Below are 21,069 nucleotides of genomic sequence, written 5' to 3'. Positions count from 1 at the left end.
CTAAAGGAAGACTTGGGCCAAGTTCATTTGTTGCATCCAAAGCCATTCTGGATTAAAGCCGCTCTTGCACAACTTGTGACTCTCTAAGCCGGGGGGAGGGGGGGAGAATGCTTTTCATGCCAAGGGCCACATTCTCTTCTGGAAAACCTCCCCAAGGGCCACATACCAATTTTACTGTTTACTGTTAGACTCTAATGGGTTGTTGAATGTTGCTTTGTCTGATATCAGTTGTTTATTTTAACATTATTGCGACTTTTATATTGGATCAGATTGTCACTATTAATGTTTGATGTTTTATTATGTTTTTATGTCCTGGAAGCTGCCCAACCCAGCCAGATGGGTGGGGTATAAATGAATTATTATTATTATTATTATTATTATTATTATTATTATTATTAGAGCCAAAGGCAAAAGTGGGCAGAGCAATGAAAGTGAATTTCCCCTTTGTATGGTAGGCTGGTTGCCACATGCTCTCATTGTTAAATTGTGGGTGAACATATCAGACGACACAGCGATTCTTCAAACAGCTCTTGTTTATTCACAGGCCAGAACAGAACTGAACTGAAGGGTTCAGCCAGCCTGCTTATATAGAGCTCCAGTACAACGTAACTGTAACAACTTTCTGTAACTATCCAATCACTAATGTCACTTTTGATCCCTTATTTGCATATGTGGACATGAACTATCTATCCCCCTGCTGGCCCAGGGTGAGAAACTTCAGTACATAACACTCATGTACCCAGCTCCTTCCATCCAGACCACAAGAGACATTATCAGAGGTCGTGGGCACATTCTAGCCAGTCAAAAGCACTTGAGGAGGGAGTGAATCAGGGCCTATGTGGGTTGTGACCTGGGAAAAGTCCCAAAGGCCAGAGAGGCAAGGAGGGATGCATTCAAGTTCCCGGACCTGAGGTTTCCCCCTCCTGCTCCAACCTGAATCTAATTCCACCGGCTATACATGACAGCCCATCAGAAACTTCAGAAACTTTCTGTTCTACTGCTTTTCTGTAGCTACAAAAACAAAAGGTTTGTCAGGCTGCAGTCCATAGCTGGTAGGCTGCAGTTGGCTTGGATCACAAGTTATGCAAGCTGGAGGTAAATTAAGGTACCGTGGACTTTGTACGTAAGAAACTTAAACGATTCTAAGAAATTTAATTTTTAGTTTCTCAGCTGCCCTTTGTACTGTAGGAGGGACTGGACTCCACCAGGAATGTTCCGCATAAGAATACTTGCTGGTGCAATGCCAATTGAAGTACCGTATTTTTCACACCATAGGGCGCACCGGACCATAGGGCGCACCCAGTTTTTAGGGGGGGAAATCAAGAAAAAAAAAATTTCCCCCCCAGCCCCAAAGAGCAGCGTACAGGCTGCGCACAACCTCTCCCTGCTGGATCCCGCTCGCTGTTTTGGCTTCCCCTTTAGCCCCGTGCAGCCTCTCCCTCCCGGGAGAGGCTGCGTGTGGCTAAAGACTCCATAGCCCCGTGCAGCCTCTCCTTGCCAGAGGGGATGCGCACAGCTATGGAGCAAGCCAAGGCAGCAAGCGGGATGGATCCCGCTCGCTGTTTTGGCTTCCCCTTTAGCCCCACGCAGCCTCTCCCGGGAGGGAGAGGCTGCATGGGACTAAAGAATCCATAGCCCCGTGCAGCCTCTCCTTGCCGGGAGACGCTGCGCAGGGCTTTCCTGGCTTTACTGGGAGGTGGGAGGATTCACCCACCTCCCGCAAAACCGGCAGAAGCCGCGCAACTCCTTTAAAGAGATCGCGGCTTCTCCTGGCTTTTCTGGGAGGTGGGAGAAGGGACTGATGCGGCCAGTCAGTCCCTTCTCCCTCCTGTGGAAAAGCCCGCAAGAGTGCACTGAGCTTGTGTGCAGCTCTTGGGGGCTTTTCCCGCCTGCCCCCCCCTGCATTCGCTCCATAGGACGCACACACATTTTCCCTTGCTTTTTAGGAGGGGAAAAGTGCGTCCTATGGTGCGAAAAATACGGTACCTCCAGCAACCCTACTCTGCGTTGTCCATTGCAAGTGGTGGGAGGTGGAGTTTATCGCTTATGGCGGACTAAATTGTCTTCTGTATCTGGGTTGTCTTTCAGGACCTTAAAGCTCTGCAGCTCTGAATACAGGCACAATTGCATTGCTGAGCTTGACTCTATAAACAGCACCCCTTAAAGCGCCTTTGTGAAACCATGGCCAAGCAGTGCTTAGGTGGACAGAATCAGTTTTTGAAAGAAAATAAACCGTTCTTCTAACGCAGCATACAAATTAATTAAATAAATAAATCAAATGGTGGAGAGGGATCTAGAATCTCTGTGAGGACGGTGAACCCCCATAGGTATACCGCAGTCAAGATCTTTCCCTCTGTTCACTTTGCACGCCAGTTATAGAACAGTACAATGGTACCTTCATTTCTCAAACTTAATCCGTTCCGGAAGTCCCTTCCAAAACCAAAGCGTTCCAAAACCAAGGCACGCTTTCCCATAGAAAGTAATGCAAAATGAATTAATCCGTTCCAGACTAAAAACAACCCCTAAAACAGCAATTTAACACGAATTTTACTATCTAACGAGACCATCGATCCATAAAATGAAAGCAATAAACAATGTACTGCAGTCACACAATCATCAATCAGTAGCTGAAGTGGGTTCCACACAGTCACAAAAACAAAACAAAAAGAACCGCAAAAATAAAAAAGCAAAATAAATAGTAAAAACAGACAGACCTCCACGTAACACTCCAAACGGAAGTGTAGCACTCAAATCGGAAGTGTAACACTCAAAACAGAGCACACACAACTTCCGAAAAAAGTTCACAAACCAGAACACTTACTTCCGGGTTTGCAGTGTTTGGGTTCCATGTTGTTTCAGTACCAAAGCGTTTGAGAACCAAGATACCACTGTACAGTGGTACCTCGGGTTAAGTACTTAATTCGTTCCGGAGGTCCGTACTTAACCTGAAACTGTTCTTAACCTGAAGCACCACTTTAGCTAATGGGGCCTCCTGCTGCTGCTGCACCGTCAGAGCCCGATTTCTGTTCTTATCCTGAAGCAAAGTTCTTAACCTGAAGCACTATTTCTGGGTTAGCGGAGACTGTAACCTGAAGCGTATGTAACCTGAGGTACCACTGTATTAGATTTGAGCTTAGTACACACCATTTAAGCAAGAAAAATTGTGGCTTAAATGGATGCATTTGGTTGCAATCAACTTTCGGCTCAATAAGCAGAGATATGCATGAGCCGAAAACACGAGCTGAACCCTTTATTTATTTAATCTTCCTTAGGGGCATAGCTAATTGTACACCAGGTTTTCCAGTTAATACGCAATTAAACTGAATAGTGGGAAGTTTACATCTGCCTCAGTCTGTTTGGCTGCAAACCAAACAGAAATAAATGGCTCCAGCAATCCTTTGGGTTATCAAAGGAGCAGTCTTTAGAGCCCGGTTCAGGAAGCAAGACCTAGTGTCTTGTGACTCTAAGTATAGAGAGACATGAATCTCGCTGGAAGAAATGTTAAGGGATCTGTTCCAAAAGGAAAGAGAGCTAAAGTTGGGGGCTTAACTAACGGGTGCTAACTGAAAACTGAGTTCCTCTACCTATCTCTATCTTAAGACAGGTTCCTGTATTTGCTTGCAGTTAATATGTTTTGCAAAAGGGACACGGGTGGCGCTATGGGTTACACCACAAAGCCTAGGACTTGCCGATCAGAAGGTCAGCGGTTCGAATCCCCACGACAGGATGAGCTCCCGTTGCTCGGTCCCTGCTCCTGCCAAACTAGCAGTTCGAAAGCACATCAAAGTGCAAGTAGATAAATAGGTACCACTCTGGCGGGAAGGTAAACGGCGTTTCCGTGCACTGCTCTGGTTCGCCAGAAGTGGCTTAGTCATGCTGGCCACATGACCCGGAAGCTGTACTCCGGCTCCCTCGGCCAGTAAAGCGAGATGAGCGCCGCAACCCCAGAGTCGGCCACGACTGGACCTAATGGTCAGGGGTCCCTTTACCTTTACCTAATATGTTTTGCAGTATGAATATAGTGGTTGAGCAAGGATTTTCAGTCGTGTCTGGAAGAACACTCTGCACATTTCCTCCAACAGAAAACTCTCCAGTGAAGAGTTACAAAAACCAGCTGACTTTTATGCCAGCCATTTTAAGAATTTAATTAAGCTCTGAGCAGCAGCGGCGGCGGCATAGACTGTTGTCAAAGTTGGCGTGCTCAGTTATCTGATCCAAGGAAATCACTTCAAAGCTGGGAATAAAGCCCACAGATGTATATTTGTGATAATGAAGGTGTAATACAAAACAAGGTGGCTTTTAGCGATGCAATTTGCTTTTTCCTGCGGGTGTTATAAAACTCCTTAGCAGTACAGATCATTAAACCTTGTCAAGGGGAACCAAGGAGCTTAATTTCCATGACAGAAACAGGAGGAGCAAGAACTGGTTTGGTTTTTTTACATAAATATAAAGATTAGCACCTTAAAAAGTCTTCATGCGTGCACTTCCCCCATATGGAGCAGATCAATTTATCCTGGTACCACCATAGCTGGATCTATTAGGTGCAAATTTATCAGGGAAGAACTACATGTTAAGATATAAACATGCCAATCCAAGCCCTGAATTTGTCTCATGGTGGGATGACTGGGAAAGCATTTAAAAAAGGGCAGTTATGAGGAGGCCATAATTTACCCTTCCGAGCCCACATATACAGTACTTTCCTGAAGTGTTTCTGAATATCATTTTTAGCTCTGGTTCCCTTCCTGTTCTGCAGCTGGTTTCCAAGAGCAGAAGTAAGGACTTTGTTGTTGTTGTTGTTGTTTAGTCATTTAGTCGTGTCCGACTCTTTGTGACCCCATGGACCAGAGCACGCCAGGCACTCCTGTCTTCCACTGCCTCCTGCAGTTTGGTCAAACTCATGCTGGTAGCTTCGAGAACACTGTCCAATCATCTCGTCCTCTGTTGTCCCCTTCTCCTTGTGCCCTCCATCTTTCCCAACATCAGGGTCTTTTCCAGGGAGTCTTCTCTTCTCATGAGGTGGCCAAAGTATTGGAGCCTCAGCTTCAGGATCTGTCCTTCCAGTGAGCGCTCCGGGCTGATTTCCTTCAGAATGGAGAGGTTTGATCTTCTTGCAGTCCATGGGACTCTCAAGAGTCTCCTCCAGCACCATAATTCAAAAGCATCAATTCTTCGGCGATCAGCCTTCTTTATGGTCCAGCTCTCACTTCCATACATCACTACTGGGAAAACCATAGCTTTGACTATGCGGACCTTTGTTGGCAAGGTGATGTCTCTGCTTTTTAAGATGCTGTCTATCTAGAGAAGTAAGGACAGCTGGCATTTAAAAATGGTAAAAAGTGGGGAGGCTGACATCACCATTACATATCTTTAGGAGCCAGGCAAAAATGTTCTTTTTTCATCATGCCTTTGGCTTTTAACGATCTATGGCCTTTTTGCGTGGGTAGGGTGTTTTAACTTTTTTTTTTAATGTTGGTTTTAATGTGTATTTTGCTTAGAATATTATAAGCTGCTTTGAGTTGCCGTGGCCAAAAAAAAAGCAACTAATAAATTGAATTAATAACAGTAATCAGCAGACGGGATTTCCTGTAATCCTGCAAATATATAGTCCCGTTGTCTGCAAACAAAGGTTTGAAACTACAAAGTTTTAATGTATTTATAGCTAGTCCTATACCTATAGATCTCAGGCTAGAGTACATAATTTATATAAAGCAACAGTTCATTATATAAAATAACAGACATAAAACAATAAATAACCAGTACTAAGCTTAAAACAATGAGCTGATAACAGGGTTAGGCAACAACAACAAAAGTTATTATTTCGATTGTTATCTTGTGTTTCCATCCAAAGGAGCCTAGGGAGGCAAACTGTTAAAACAATACAATTTTAAAACATTTTTGTTTAAACAACAATGATGACAACCACGTACCCTCACAACTGATGATTTCAGAATTGCCAGAAATATTATCATTTAGCCATTGAATGCTAAGGTGAAACAGTAATGTTGTGCCTAAATGTTAAGAATGAAGGGATCAGATACACCCGGCAAGGCATTCCCTAAATTCAGGGCCTCTACCAAGAAGGCTCCGTCATGGGTTCGGCTTCACTCAGTAACAGCGTTTTCTCATGTTCCACTCTCCCTGTTTACAGGTGCTTTTTTTATCTTTAAAGGAATTTTATTAACTGAGACAAAATATATGTGGGACACCAAAAAATCACAATCCTTTCAGAGTTACATATATTTGAAATGTTAACTGGGAAAAAATAAACAAATATGAGTACATTGTAAGTGGTTCATAACCAGGCTTTTTAAAAAACGCATTATTTTTGTGGTACGGTTCCTTTTGGATTTGATCATAGCTCAGTTCTAACCTTTACCGCCTTTATTTTGCATCATCTCCTTTACTCACGGGGAAAGGGATGAATGGAAAACAGAGGGACAGACGGCGGGTTAATAATAGCTCGCCCCTAGAGAAGCTTTTCTAAGCGGAAAAATTAATCTCAGGACTCCCATTGTCAAAAAAGCAAGAGCGGGGGGGGGGGAATACATGGAAGGACCAAAGCTAGCCATTGTGGTGTCATGTGGATAGAACATAAGAAGAACCCGCTGGATCAGGCCAAGGACCATCTGGTCCAGCACCCTGTTCTCATAGTAAATTGAAATTGAAATAAATATGATATACAGGGGTACCTTGGGTTACAGACGCTTCAGGTTACAGATTCCACTAACCCAGAAATAGTACCTCAGGTTAGGAACTTTGCTTCAGGATGAGAACAGAAATTGTGCAGTTGCGGCAGCAGGAGGCCCCATTAGCTAAAGTGGTACCTCAGGTTAAGAACAGTTTCAGGTTAAGAACAGACCTCCAGAACGAATTAAGTTCTTAACCCGAGGTACCACTGTACTTTATTGTCACTTGTACAACTTGTATACAGTGAGATTAGACGAGCACCCCCCACTTAGCTCTCAGATCTTAATTCCTCTTGTTTACTGACGCACACCCACCAAACCCTAAAGTCAGTTGCCCTGTTATTATCTTTTCATTCAGCAGCCTAACAGCCCACGGATAAAAGCAGTTCTTTACCCTGTTGGTGTGACTAATCATGCTTCTATATCTTCTGCCCAAAGGCAGGAGATCAAGAAAGTGCCGGCTAGGGTGTGAATCATCCCTGAGAATTTTCCTCACTCTCCTGAGGCAACATTCTTCCGCGATGTCATCCAGCGGATTCACGGGACAGCCCATAATATCTTGTGCTGTATTCACCGCCCCCTGTAGGCACTTCCTATCAGTTGATGTCAAACCAGCGTACCACACCGTGATGCACTATGAAAGGACACTTTCTATTGTGGACCGGTAGGAGATCATCAAATGTTGATTGACATCATTCTTTTGCAATACTCTGAGGAGATGGAGTCTCTGTTGGGCTTTCTTAACCACCTGGGTTGTATTGATTTTCCAGGTAAGGTCTTCACTGAGATAAACTCCTAGGAATTTAAAGGAAGAGTCTCTCTCCACACAGCCCTCCCCGATGTACAGCGGGGCTAGTTCTCCTCTCTTCCTCCAAAAGTCCAACACCATCTCCTTTGTCTTGCTAATCTAGTAGCCAACTAGATTCGTGTGGGGAAAGCTCTTGAGCAGGATTTGACCACAAGAGCCCTCTCTCCTCCTGTGTCTTCCAGTAGCTGTCATTCAGAAGCATCACTGCCCCCAACCTTGTGTCCTAGAGTGTCCTTTTCATCTTTTCAATTTGTATACCGTCTTTCTATCTTACAATACTCAAGGTACAATACAAGCTGAAGAAAGAAAAAATGTACATCTTATAACAATCTAATGCAATACAGAAATGTGACAATAAAACAAAATTTTAAAATAAGCAACCTACATCAAAAAAGTAACATTCAACAATCATTAGAACAGTATAAAATAATAATGTCAACATATAAAAGTTAAACAGAAATCCACTCAACAGTTCCAATAAATAATTTCTAAACTATAATCAATAAAACAATGGCAAGCCACAGTACAGTAGTACCTCGGGTTAAGTACTTAATTCGTTCTCGAGGTCCGTTCTTAACCTGAAACTGTTCTTAACCTGAAGCACCACTTTAGCTAATAGGGCCTCCTGCCGCTGCTGCCGCGCCGCGTGATTTCTCTTCTCATCCTGAAGCAAAGTTCTTAACCCGAGGTACTATTTCTGGGTTAGCGGAGTCTGTAACCTGAAGCGTATGTAACCCAAGGTAAAGGGTAAAGGGACCCCTGACCATTAGGTCCAGTCGTGACCGACTCTGGGGTTGTGGCTTTATTGGCCGAGGGAGCTGGCGTTTGTCCGCAGACAGCTTCCGGGTCATGTAGCCAGCATGAATAAGCTGCTTCTGACAAACCAAAGCAGCGCACGGAAACGCCGTTTACCTTCCCGCCGGAGCGGTACCTATTCATCTACTTGCACTTTGTGCTTTTGAACTGCTAGGATGGCAGGAGCAGGGACCGAGCAACGGGAGCTCACCCCGTCGCGGGGATTCGAACCGCCGACCTTCTGATCGGCAAGTCCTAGGCTCTGTGGTTTAACCCACAGTGCCACCCGCATCCCAACCCGAGGTACCACTGTACATAAAACAATACAGTACGGATTGAGAAGCAGAGACTTGAGGGTGGGGCAAGCCCTTGCCTGATGAAATCTCTCCCCTGACAGTCCTTGAACTCTGAATAATGACTCTTGTTTTTCTGGATGGAGGAAAGAGAAGGAAGTATGTAGAAACTTGCCTGTTGTACAACAGGATGCCGTAGCTTGGTGGTAGAGCAACTGCCTTGCATATAGAAGCTCCTTAGTTCTATCCCCAGCATGTCCAAGTTAGGGCTGGGAGAGACCCCACCCCCCTGAGTGCACCTGCCAGTCAGTGTAGACAGCCCTGAGCTAGATGGACCTATGCTCAGACTCGGTATAAGGCACAGTAAAGATTTGCATTGGTTTCTCTGCCCACTTTTGCCCCTGGGAACGGGCACCATTGGTTTTGATAAGACAATTCTGACTTTTGATGTACGTTTCCGAGCACAATTCCAAGTGTTGGTGCTGACCTTGAAAGCCCTAAACGGCCTCGGCCCAGTATACCTGAAGGAGCATCTCCACCCCATCACTCAGCCAGGACACTGAGGTCCAGCTCCGAGGGCCTTCTGTCGGTTCCCTCCCTGCGAGGAGTAGGGTTACAGGGAACCACGCAAAGGGGCTTCTTGATAGTGGCGCCCGCCCTGTGGAACATCCTCCCATCAGATGTCAAGGAAATAAACAACTATTTGATTTTTAGAAGACATCTGAAGGCAGCCATGTTTAGGGAAGTTTTTAATGTTTGATGTTTTATTGTGTTTTTAATATTCTGTTTGGAGCCACCCAGAGTGGCTGGGGAAACCCAGCCAGATGGGCGGGGTATAAACAATAAATAATAATAATAATAATAATAATAATAATAATAATAATTATTATTATTATTATTATTATTATTATTATTCCAATCCTTTATAAGGCAGCTCCCTGTGCTTCTCATAGAAGCCTCCACCTTCTGCTGGCGAGTGTGGATTACTTTTTGCATGTATAAAATACTGCAATATTTTCTGGCTAGCTCATTCTCTACTGAACAGTGTTAATGCCCTTCTGGTATCATGAGTTCTTCCTTTTATTTCCAGAAAGACAACGATCGCAACCATAGGGTAAGAATTGCCTTGGGTAATGGCTTAAGGGCTGACGTTTGGAGGGAATTCATCCGGAGGTTTGGAAACATACGCATTTTTGAGTTTTACGCAGCCACGGAAGGCAATGTAGGCTTTGTGAACTATACTGGGAAAATCGGAGCCGTGGGAAGATTAAATTATTTGCATAAGGTAAGTGAAAATGTGTTTCAGTGGTCCCTGTTTACCAAGATTAGACATGATACTTCAGTTTGAATATGTATATATAACAATATTTACAAAGCTTGTTTAATTTTGAAGATGCAACAATGTCGTCAGAAGCTCACACTAACAGAATCCATGCGTCATGATCTGAACCTCTGTATTAATACAGGTGGGGTTCCGTTCCAGGCCCCTGTGTTTTTGCGAAATCACATAAAATGGGGAGCACCCTGGAGAGTCCTAGTGACTCGCAAGGAGACCTACCTCAGATCCCAAAGAGGACCTCTTCAGGCTCCAGGGAGGGTCTCCTCGCAAGCCGGAGGGGCAGTGGGGCTTTGTTGAGCTGCTTAGCCTCGCCACCTAACAGCTGATGTTCAAGGTAGCGCAGCAGCCTTCGCTGCTTCCAAGTGCATCAGCTGAAGAAGTCCATGCATGTATATGATGCTTAAAGTGTTCTCTTTTTTTATATAAACAGTATTGGGGGTCTGTATGAAGAAAAATGCAATGTATATGTAAATGTGATGTATATGAGACCTCCGGGTATAGGGCAGTATATAAATTCTGTGGTCTAATAATAATAATCATTATCATCCTCATCACCATTTTCATTAGAAAATAATGCGCTATGACCTGATTAAATATGATGTAGAGAAAGATGAACCTTTCCGAAATGAAGACGGCTACTGTATAAAAGTTCCTAAAGGTACATATGTTTTACTTCTTTATTTGCCGGTAAAATTCAGCGCTGCTGTTTCTTTGAGCTGCCATTTTAGTAGGCCTTGTTTGCACATCATTTTGAAGTGCAGAAAACAATAGGCCTTTTAAAGGTTGCTGGACTGCAGCTCCCATCATCCCTGAACCCTGGCCATGCTCACTGTAGCTGATGGGAATTGCAGTCTAGCAACATCTGGAAGGCCACAAATTCCCTACTTGTGAACGAAACAACTCCATCTGTGAAACATTATCCCCAAGGAAACATGCCTGACACTGTCACTAACTGTCACTAAGACCTTTATATTCACTCAAATATTTTGTAACTAAGAGCAGTGGCGCAGCGTGGGTTGTCAGCACCCGGGGCAAGGCAAGTAATTTGCGCCCCCTAACCCGTGGATTTGCGCCCCCTAACCCGTGGATTTGCCCTAACCCCAGATGTTGCGCCCGGTGCGGCCGGCCCCCCCTGCACCCCCCACGCTACGCCACTGACTAAGAGAGCCTTCCTCTACAGTGGTGTTTATCTGGGGTGGCTAGGACTTGTCAATATTACATTATTAGATGAGCATTTTGGGTATTTTGTATGATACATTGTTTTAAATTTGAGGGTTTTGATTGGTTTTGTCTGTTTTATTTTATCTCATTAATTTAATAATAATAATAATAATAATAATAATTATTATTATTATTATTATTATTATTATTATTATTATTATTTATTTATACCCCGCCCATCTGGCTGGGTCCCCCCAGCCACTCTGGGCGGCTTCCAACAAAACACTAAAATACAATAACCTATTAAACATTAAAAGCTTCCCTAAACAGGGCTGCCTTTAGATGTCTTCTAAAAGTTTGGTAGTTATTTTTCTCTTTGACATCTGGTGGGAGGGCGTTCCACAAGGCGGGTGTCACTACCAAGAAGGCCCTCTGCCTGGTTCCCTGTAACCTCACTTCTCGCAATGAGGGAACCGCCAGAAGGTCCTCGGTGCTGGACCTCAGTGTCCGGGCAGAACGATGGAGGTGGAGACGCTCCTTCAGGTATACTGGACCGAGGCTGTTTAGGGCTTTAAAAGTCAGCACCAACACTTTGAATTGTGCTCCGAAATGTACTGGGAGCCAATGTAAGTCTTTCAAGACCGGTGTTATATGGTCTCAGCGGCCGCTCACAGTCACCAGTCTAGCTGCCACATTCTGGATTAATTGTAGTTTCCGGGTCACCTTCAAAGGTAGCCCCACATAGAGCGCATTGCAGTAGTCTAAGCGAGAGATAATTTATTTTTTTAAAGCAACTAACAAATGTAATAATAGATAGATTGATACATAGATTGTACCATTGTACCCAGCCCATCTGACTGGGTTGTCCCAGCCATTCTGGGCGGCTTCCAACAGAATATAACAAAACAGAGTGAAACATCAGGCCTTAAAAACTTCCCAGTATGGGGCTGCCTTTTTATACTTGCTTGTTGTTGTTTTTTGTTCCCTACAGGTGAAGTGGGACTGTTAGTTTGTAAAATAACACGGTTTGCACCATTTAGTGGATATGTGGGAGCCAAGAGCCAGACTGAAAAGAAAAAGCTAAGAGATGTGTTCCAGAAAGGGGATTTATATTTCAACAGTGGTGATCTTTTAATGATTGACCATAACAACTTCATTTATTTCCATGACCGAGTTGGAGACACATTCCGGTTTGTTGGCTTTTTATGTATATTTATGACATTTAAAAGGTGAAAGCAAATAATTGTGGGTTCTTAATGTATGCAGCAAGGGACACGGGTGGCACTGTGGGTTAAACCACAGAGCCTAGGACTTGCCGATCAGAAGGTCAGTGGTTCGAATCCCCACGACGGGGTGAGCTCCTGTTGCTCAGTCCCTGCTCCTGCCAACCTAGCAGTTCGAAAGCATGTCAAAGTGCAAGTAGATAAATAGGTACCGCTCCAGCAGAAAGGTAAACAGTGTTTCCGTGTGCTGCTCTGGTTCGCCAGAAGCGGCTTAGTCATGCTGGCCACATGACCCGGAAGCTGTACGCCGGCTCCCTTGGCCAATAAAGCGAGATGAGCGCCACAACCCCAGAGTCGGCCACGACTGGACCTAATGGTCAGGGGTCCCTTTACCTTTTAATGTATGCAGCTCATCAGAAAGATGATGTGCAGCAGAGAATTTGGGTGATCATGTCACTATGCAGTGCAGGTTGGGGAACAAACACACACCTCTCTCTCTCTCTCTCTCTCTCTCACACACACACACACCCTCTTTTGTTGACCTCTTACTGAATATGTGAGCTTACAATGAAAAATATTCTGTCGGAAAAAGGGTAGCACCAACATGCAAGTCATCACTTAGTGATGCCAACAGTCAGCAGATGAATGTGTGGACTTATTCCAAGTCAGTCCACATACTGACTTGCAGAAATGGCAACATGAAATGGCCTTGAAGAGGGGGTTCCGTATTATTGTGTCAGGGCTGGAGCCACGAAAGCTGAACCCGGAAAACATTTCCATGGATGCCCTATGTGGTAGCTAGTCAGAAGTTCAGTTTGGGGCATCTTCCAGAGGTTTATATGGTCTCAGGCTCTGAACTAGCCCCACCCACCCAGGGTGGCTATTAGGCCCTGTGGTCTAAACCACTGAGCCTCTTGGGTTTGCTGATCAGAAGGTCGGCGTTTCGAATCCCCGTGATGGGGTGAGCTCCCGTTGCTCGGTCCCAGCTCCTGCCAACCTAGCAGTTTGAAAGCAAGTGCAAGTAAATAAATAGGTACCACTCCGGCGGGAAGGTAAACGGCGTTTCTGTGCGCTGCTCTGGTTCGCCAGAAGCGGCTTAGTCCTGCTGGGCACATGACCCGGAAGCTGTACGCCGGCTCCCTCGGCCAATAAAGCGATATGAGCACCACAACCCCAGAGTCGTCTGCGACTGGACCTAATGGTCAGGGGTCCCTTTACCCTTTACCTATATTACTTGCAGGTTAGTTACTTAATTTGTATGGCTACATCTCTGCAAAGGAAAGTGGCGCAAGTGTCCATTATTTTGCAATGTTACTTGCTCTGAGTTTGTTTGCTTTAATGGGATTTTCTCCCCTGCTGCCCCTCCCCCCCCCCCCATCTCAGGTGGAAAGGAGAAAATGTTGCTACAACTGAAGTTGCAGATATTCTGGGACTGATCAACTTTATTCAGGAGGCAAATGTATATGGCGTGCCCATTCCAGGTATAGTATGAATGCTCTGGTGAAAAAGGTGATAGTTTTGTGGCTTCTTAAAAAGAGAGAGAAAAATGGCCTTCTTTCCATCATTGTGGCTGCTACACTCCCTCAACACTCATCCTAAGTGATCAGAAGATCTCTGTCCCACCTTCTGTATTTTCCTCATAACACATTTGAATTTTTTGTAACCATGATTGCAGAGTAATGTATCAACATTAAAAAAGATAGCAGCAGAGAAGGGAGTCATTAACTTTCTAGACAAAACCAAATACTGTTTTTCAGCATTTGTAAACACATTTTGAGTTGCAGAGAAGGGAAGTTGAATTAGGATGAATGCAATCAATTTTTAAATATTGGGAAGTCCGTGACAGAAGTGGATATTTTGTATGAACCGAAATATTAACTTACAGTGGTACCTTGCTTTAAGAACAGCTTAGTTTATGAACAACTTGGATTAAGAACGCTGCAAAACCCAGAAGGAGGTGTTTTGGTTTGTGAACTTTGCCTTGGAATAAGAACATGTTTTGCTTCCTGTTGAGTGTGTTCCATTTGTAAATTGAGTCCCCCGCTGCTATGGGAAAGCACGCCTTGGTTTAAGAACGCTTTGGTTTAAGAACTGACTTCCAGAATGGATTAAGTTTGTAAACCAAGGTACCACTGCATACATGTCTACTCAAACATAAAGCCACACTAAGTTCTATAGGACTAAGTGCAAAGGATTGCAGCCTTATTTTACTATATGCTTTTCTTTTCTCTAAAAGAATAAAAGACAGATCAGCGACAAGTTCTATTTATACAATTATGCACATTTTTTTAAAAAAATATGTATTTATTTATATACCCTTTATATGCTGAAATGGCATCTAACCAGTTTACAATTATAAAATCAATAAAATTGTAATTACAAATCATAAGATCAATACAAATTAAAATACACAATAACAATTCCATTGGGGCATTAAAACACCACCAATTAAATATAGAAATGAATGCAATGAATACAAAATTTAAAAATACAATTATTATCATTATTATTAATAATAATAATAGTAATAATAATATCCTGCCCAACAGAATATTAAAAACACGATAAAACATCAAACATTAAAAACAATAAAACAAACCATTACAAAGCACAACAATCAGAAGAATTAAATGTGATTATGTGATTAAATGTGTTATGTTTTCAGTAAACGTCTTTTTTAAAAAAGAAAAAGGAAAAATAGCAAACAATAGGAGTCTTTTGCTGGGTGCTCCATTTCTGCCACCGACATTTAGAGCTTGATTACCAAGTGTGCTTCAAGCTGCTTTCCTTTGTTTTCACCTACCTCTGTTGAAGAGGTAAACACCTAATTGCCATGGGAAAGATTTCGCCAACAAGAGAACTGAATAATAGTCCAGAGTTCCTTATCCTCTCCTCAGATTATGTTACAGCAGATGGAGGAAATATAGCTCAGCTCCCCTTGGGCCTAAAAAACCAAATAGAGGACTGAAATGCCTAATTGCAAACTGGTCTTGCAGTAAGGGGGAGAGTAGCAAGTCGTGGTAACCCTTCACATTTTTTTATTATCCCTAGGCTAAACCTTTTCACCCCTTTTAGATAGATCCTATATATTTGCCACCTGACGTAAGTTCACAGGGACAGAATCTCTCCTAAACACTTGAGCCAATCTGGCAGATTCAGGTGTGAGCACCAAATATTCTATCCCAAACCACAAATCCTTTGAGTAAACAGTATTCAATGCCAGGTGTTCCTTTCCAAGTGACAAAAAGCACAGATTAGCTCAGAAGAAAGTATGCAACCATGTTCTCACAGCCCTGGCTAGGGGCTCCTGTGTCAATAACATTCAAGGTCATAGACCTTAGAAGCCCTGGGAGGAGGCTGGTTCCATCAAGACTATTCCAGCCCCTTCCCCTTAGGTTTTGGCTTAAAAAACTGTAGTCCTTTCACCTATGTGTACAAGGAAGCTTTCTCATCCTACACATAGCATGACTACAGTGTCAAACAGCCGTGGTTCAGCTGAAACCTCCAGGTGCCCAAAGCCACTTACCTAACTGGAGAGATGGGCCTCATAATTTGGCTGTTTTTAGTTCACGTTCTTGATGTAGGGCAGCGGTAGACTTCAGGCAGCTATGGTCTTCTTCTCCAATTCATTTCAATTTGCTCAGAAAAGGTCTGAGGGTTAAGCATTTATTTATTTATTTGTTTATTTATTTATTTATTTATTTATTTATACCCTGCCTATCTGGCTGGGTTTCCCCAGCCACTCTGGGCAGCTCCCAACAGAATATAAAAAGCACAATAAAACATCAAAACATTAAAAACTTCCCCAAACAAGGCTGCCTTCAGATGTCTTCTAAAAGTCAGATACAGTGGTATCTCGGGTTACAGACGCTTCAGGTTACAGACGCTTCAGGTTACAGACTCCGCTAACCCAGAAATAGTACCTCGGGTTAAGAACTTTGCTTCAGGATGAAAACAGAAATCGTGCTCCGGCGGCACGGCAGCAGCAGGAGCCCCCATTAGCTAAAGTGGTGCTTCAGGTTTAGAACAGTATCAGGTTAAGAACGGACCTCCGGAACGAATTAAGTACTTAACCCAAGGTACTACTGTAGTTGTTTATTTCCTTGGCATCTGATGGGAGGCTGTTCCACAGGGTGGGCGCCACTACCAAGAAGGCCCTCTGCCTGGTTCCCTGCAACCTCACTTCTCGCAGTGAGGGAACTTTCAGAAGGCCCTCGGAGCTGGACATCAGTGTCCAGGCTGCATGATGGGGGTGGAGACGCTACTTCAGGTATACTGAGGTAGTCAAGTATACCTTGACTACTTGACAAGTTGTCAAGACAGTCTGTTTTTTATGATTTACACTGTTCGAAAATTTTCTAGTAAGCTGTATCAGGAACTTCTTGAGATGCGGTTTAGAAACACAAGCAACAGATATAATGGGAAAAACTGATTTTAATAAATGATTACAGAATATTTGTTACTTAAGAGAAGTGTTGAAGCCTCAAAGAGATAGAGGGAAGTCAACTAATATAGCAGGGATTCAAACTAGTTTTTCCGGAACAGAAAGAAAGTGACTGTAAAGAAAGAAAGAAAATAAGGATTACAAATGTATTTCTTTCTGATACCTGGTATATAGAATATTCAAATTACTGTTTGTAACCTTTGAACAGTTTAGTGTACTTGACTAATTCTTTTTTGTTTTATATTATTTACCTTGTTTATTTATTTTTCTTCTTTTTTCCCCTTTTATTTTTATATTTTTCCTTTTGATTTTTAAATATTTGGATGTAATGTTTAATTTATGCTTTCTTTGTAATTTTAAAAATGCAATAAAGATTTTAAAAGAAAAAAGAAACACAAGCAACGATAATAATTGCCTTGCAGGTCACGAGGGCAGGATAGGCATGGCATCCATACGCCTAACAGACGGCTGTGAATTTGATGGGGGACAACTCTACAAACACATCGTAGACTACCTGCCTGCTTATGCAAGGCCTTGTTTTGTGAGGATCCAGGTAAGTCTGCCTTACTAAGGACAATTTTCGCCATGGAACAGTTTCTAGTATTCGTGGAAATTACAGTACAGTAGGAATCTGCGCATCTATGATTCTACCGCTCCTGTAAGAAGACTGATTACGGCATTCAGGCTTTTTTTTTTTAGAGAAAAGGCAAGCAAGAGTCAACAGGATGTTGTTGTTGTTGTTTAGTTGTTTAGTCGTGTCCGACTCTTCGTGACCCCATGGACCAGAGCACGCCAGGCCCTCCTGTCTTCCACTGCCTCCCGCAGTTTGATCAAACTCATGCTGGTAGCTTCGAGAACACTATCCAACCATCTTGTCCTTTGTCGTCCCCTTCTCCTTGTGCCCTCAATCTTTCCCAGCGTCAGGGTCTTTTCCAGGCAGTCTTCTCTTCTCATGAGGTGGCCACAGTATTGGCGCCTCAGCTTCAGGATCTGTCCTTCCAGTGAGCACTCAGGGCTGATTTCCTTCAGAATGGAGAGGTTTGATCTTCTTGCAGTCCATGGGACTCTCAAGAGACTCCTCCAGCACCATAATTCAAAAGCATCAATTCTTTGGCGATCAGCCTTCTTTATGGTCCAGCTCTCACTTCCATACATCAGTACTGGGAAAACCATAACTTTGACTATGCGGACCTTTGTTGGCAAGGTGATGTCTCTGCTTTTTAAGATGCTGTCTAGGTTTGTCATTGCTTTTCTCCCAAGAAGGAGGCGTCTTTTAATTTCGTGACTGCTGTCAACAGGATAGAAGGGTATAAAATGATGCATGAAATGGAGAAAAAGGACAGAGAAATGTTTTTCTCCCTATGCATCATAACACTAGAATTCTAAGTGTTGGAAGAGGACAGACAAAAGAACATACTTTTTAACGCTCCCACAAGGGGCGGTGATGGCCAGCAGCTTGGATGGCTTTAAAAGAGGAGCTCAGTCAGTAGAGCCTGAGACTCTTGATTTCAGGGTTGGGGGTTCCAGCCCCATGTTGGGCAAAAAGATTCCTGCCTGCCAGGGGGTTGGACTCGATGACCCTCATGGTCCCTTCAAACTCTACAATTCTATGGTTCTAAATTCATGAAGGATAAAGCTATCAGTGGCAACTAGCCCTGACGGATGTGTTCTATGTCCACAGTCAGAGGCTGTATGACTCTGAATCCTGGAAGCCACAGGAGGAGACAGTCCTTTTTCTTTGGGCATAGTTGATTAAGGATACTTAATCCAGAGTGGTGCATGCTCTAGTTATCTCCCGCTTGGACTACTGCAACGCGCTCTACGTGGGGCTACCTTTGAAGGTGACCCGGAAACTGCAATTAATCCAGAATGCGGCAGCTAGACTGGTGACTGGGAGCGGCCACTGAGACCATATAACACCGGTTCTGAGAGATCTGCATTGGCTCCCAGTACGTTTCCAAGCACAATTCAAAGTGTTGGTGCTGACCTTTAAAGCCCTAAACGGCCTCGGTCCTATATACCTGAAAGAGCGTCTCCACCCCATCGTTCAGCTCGGACACTGAGATCCAGCACCGAGGGCCTTCTGGCGGTTCCCTCATTGCAAGAAGTAAGGTTACAGGGAACCAGACAGAGGACCTTCTCGGTAGTGGCGCCCGCCCTGTGGAACGCCCTCCCTTCAGATGTGAAGGAAATAAGCAGCTATCTTCTTTTTAAAAGACATATGAATGCAGCCCTGTTTAGGGAAGTTTTTAATATTTAATGCTGTATTGTTTTTAACACTTGATTGGAAGCCACCCAAAATGGCTGGGGAAACTCAGCCAGATGGGCAGGGTATAAATAATAAATTATTATTATTATTATTATTGGGAATTGTAGCTCTGTGAGGGGGAAACTACAATTCCCAGGATTCTCTGTGGGAAGCAATATGCTTTAAATATGTGTGGGGTGTGCTTTGAATGTACAGTGCGATTCCGTCCTTAGTCTCTGAATCCTAGGTGTGTAACTTGAAACCCAACAGAGATGGACTCGACTTTAACCTACACCTTGGAGCTGAGCCTAAAAGCTGACTTCATAGCTACACCAGCCAGATTAATTTTTATACTTCCTTTTTATTTTTTGGCAAACTTTGTACTTTTCCTTTCCCCCCACTTCCTCATATTTTGTGTAACATCTTGCCTGATAAAAGAGTTCGTGAGAGCTCAGACACTAGTCATTATTTTTGGCATTTTTGTTGATTCCAGTAAAGATATGGCCCAACGGATAATATTAAGGCTACAATCCTGTTTACCTGAGAGTAAGCCCCTCTGAATACTGTGCCTTATATTTGAGTAAACATGCCTAGGGTTGCACTGTAATTTTGCTTTTCCCTTGCTGTTGCAGGATGCCATTGAGGTCACCGGAACATTCAAACACCGGAAGGTGCAGTTAGCCCAAGAAGGATTTGACCCAGCAGCTATCAAAGACACCCTGTATTTCCTGAATGACAAAGAAAAGACATATGTACCCCTAACGGAGGACATTTATAATTTAATATGTAGCAACCAACTGAAACTATAACGCACCCAAAGCTCCTGGCTGGTGGTGTTTGTAAGAGAAGCAAGAATCGGTTTTTATATAATGTTAGAAAGTTACCAAAATTGATTTGAAAGTGATTGCGTGTTTGTATCTAGAATCTAGTGGGTGTTTCCCTAGACCAGAGGGTTGGGAGGTCTCCTGCTCTTGATGGGGTTATACTTCCCTGAAGGAGCTGGTTCGCAGCTTGGGGGTGTTCCTGGATCATTTGTTGTCGCTCGAGGCTCAGGTGGCCTCAGTGGCCCAGAGTGCCTTCTATCAGCTTCGGCCGGTTACCCAGCTACACCCCTATGTGGACAGGGATAGCCAAATACTGTTGTCTATGCTCTGGTAACTTCAAGGTTAGATTACTGCAATGCGTTATATGTAAGGCTGCCTCTGAAGACGCTTCGGAAACTTCAGCTAGTGCAGAATTCAGTAGGCAGGTTGCTCACCAGAGCAAGACGGTTTGTGCATATTACACTGATCCTGGTCTGACTGCACTGGCTACCAATTAGTTTCCGGGCCCAATTCAAAGTGCTGGTTTTGACCTATAAAGCCTTAAACGGCTCAGGACCGCAATACCTCAAGGACTGCCTCTTTCCATATGAACCTACCCGTACCCTGAGATCACCTTCTGAGGCCCTTCTTCATGTGCCTCCTCCTTGAGAGGTGCAGAGGGTGGCAACGCAAGAACAGGGCCTTCTCTGCAGTGGCTCCCTATCTGTGGAATGCTATCCCCAGGGAAGTTTGCCTGGCACCTTCATTTTATACCTTTAGGCACCAGGCAAAGATGTTCCTTTTAAACCAGGCCTTTGGTTGACCTGATTGACATCCTATCCCATTTTACGATGTAGCTGGTGGGGGCATGTTATTGGGTTATTCTTATTTTGATTTTATATATTGTGATCTTTTCTGTGAACCACCCTGAGATCTGTGAGTATAGGGCAGTATATTAATTCAAATAAATAAATAAATATAGTTTTAAATGCCATTACATTCTTTGTTTAACAGATATTTTAGTGGTGATGGTGAAGTTGTTTTACAACTCTGCCTTCACAGTTCTGGGCAGTATGCTTCCGAATGCCAGTTAATGGGAATCACAAGGCGAGAGAGTCCTGTTGCACTCAGATCCCATTTGTGAGTTTCTTATAAGTATCTGTGAGAACTGTGAGAACAGGATCCTGGGCTAGAGAGGACCTGAGGTTCTCCTTTCTGTCATAGGAGTTCCTGTATTCTTGTTTTACATACACATTCCTTTTATGATAC

At 43.6% G+C, this 21,069-nt stretch overlaps 1 protein-coding gene across 1 annotated transcript in view; it reads left to right on the top strand.

The window, feature by feature from the left end:
* The window catches only part of SLC27A2 (solute carrier family 27 member 2), a 43,804-nt gene extending 23,010 nt beyond the window's left edge, over positions 1 to 20,794 (top strand). The window contains exons 5-10 of the mRNA XM_083586592.1: positions 9,673 to 9,867; positions 10,489 to 10,579; positions 12,074 to 12,272; positions 13,689 to 13,786; positions 17,172 to 17,302; positions 19,630 to 20,794. Coding sequence (XP_083442718.1) covers positions 9,673 to 9,867; positions 10,489 to 10,579; positions 12,074 to 12,272; positions 13,689 to 13,786; positions 17,172 to 17,302; positions 19,630 to 19,806 — 891 coding nt within the window. The 3' untranslated portion in view covers positions 19,807 to 20,794. The remainder of the gene's footprint in view (positions 1 to 9,672; positions 9,868 to 10,488; positions 10,580 to 12,073; positions 12,273 to 13,688; positions 13,787 to 17,171; positions 17,303 to 19,629) is intronic.
* The last annotated feature ends 275 nt before the right edge of the window (positions 20,795 to 21,069 follow it).

Source organism: Podarcis filfolensis (genome assembly GCF_964270895.1).
Source record: "Podarcis filfolensis genome assembly, chromosome: 14".
NCBI lineage: Eukaryota > Metazoa > Chordata > Lepidosauria > Squamata > Lacertidae > Podarcis > Podarcis filfolensis.
This window is presented reverse-complemented; position numbering and strand designations above follow the sequence as displayed.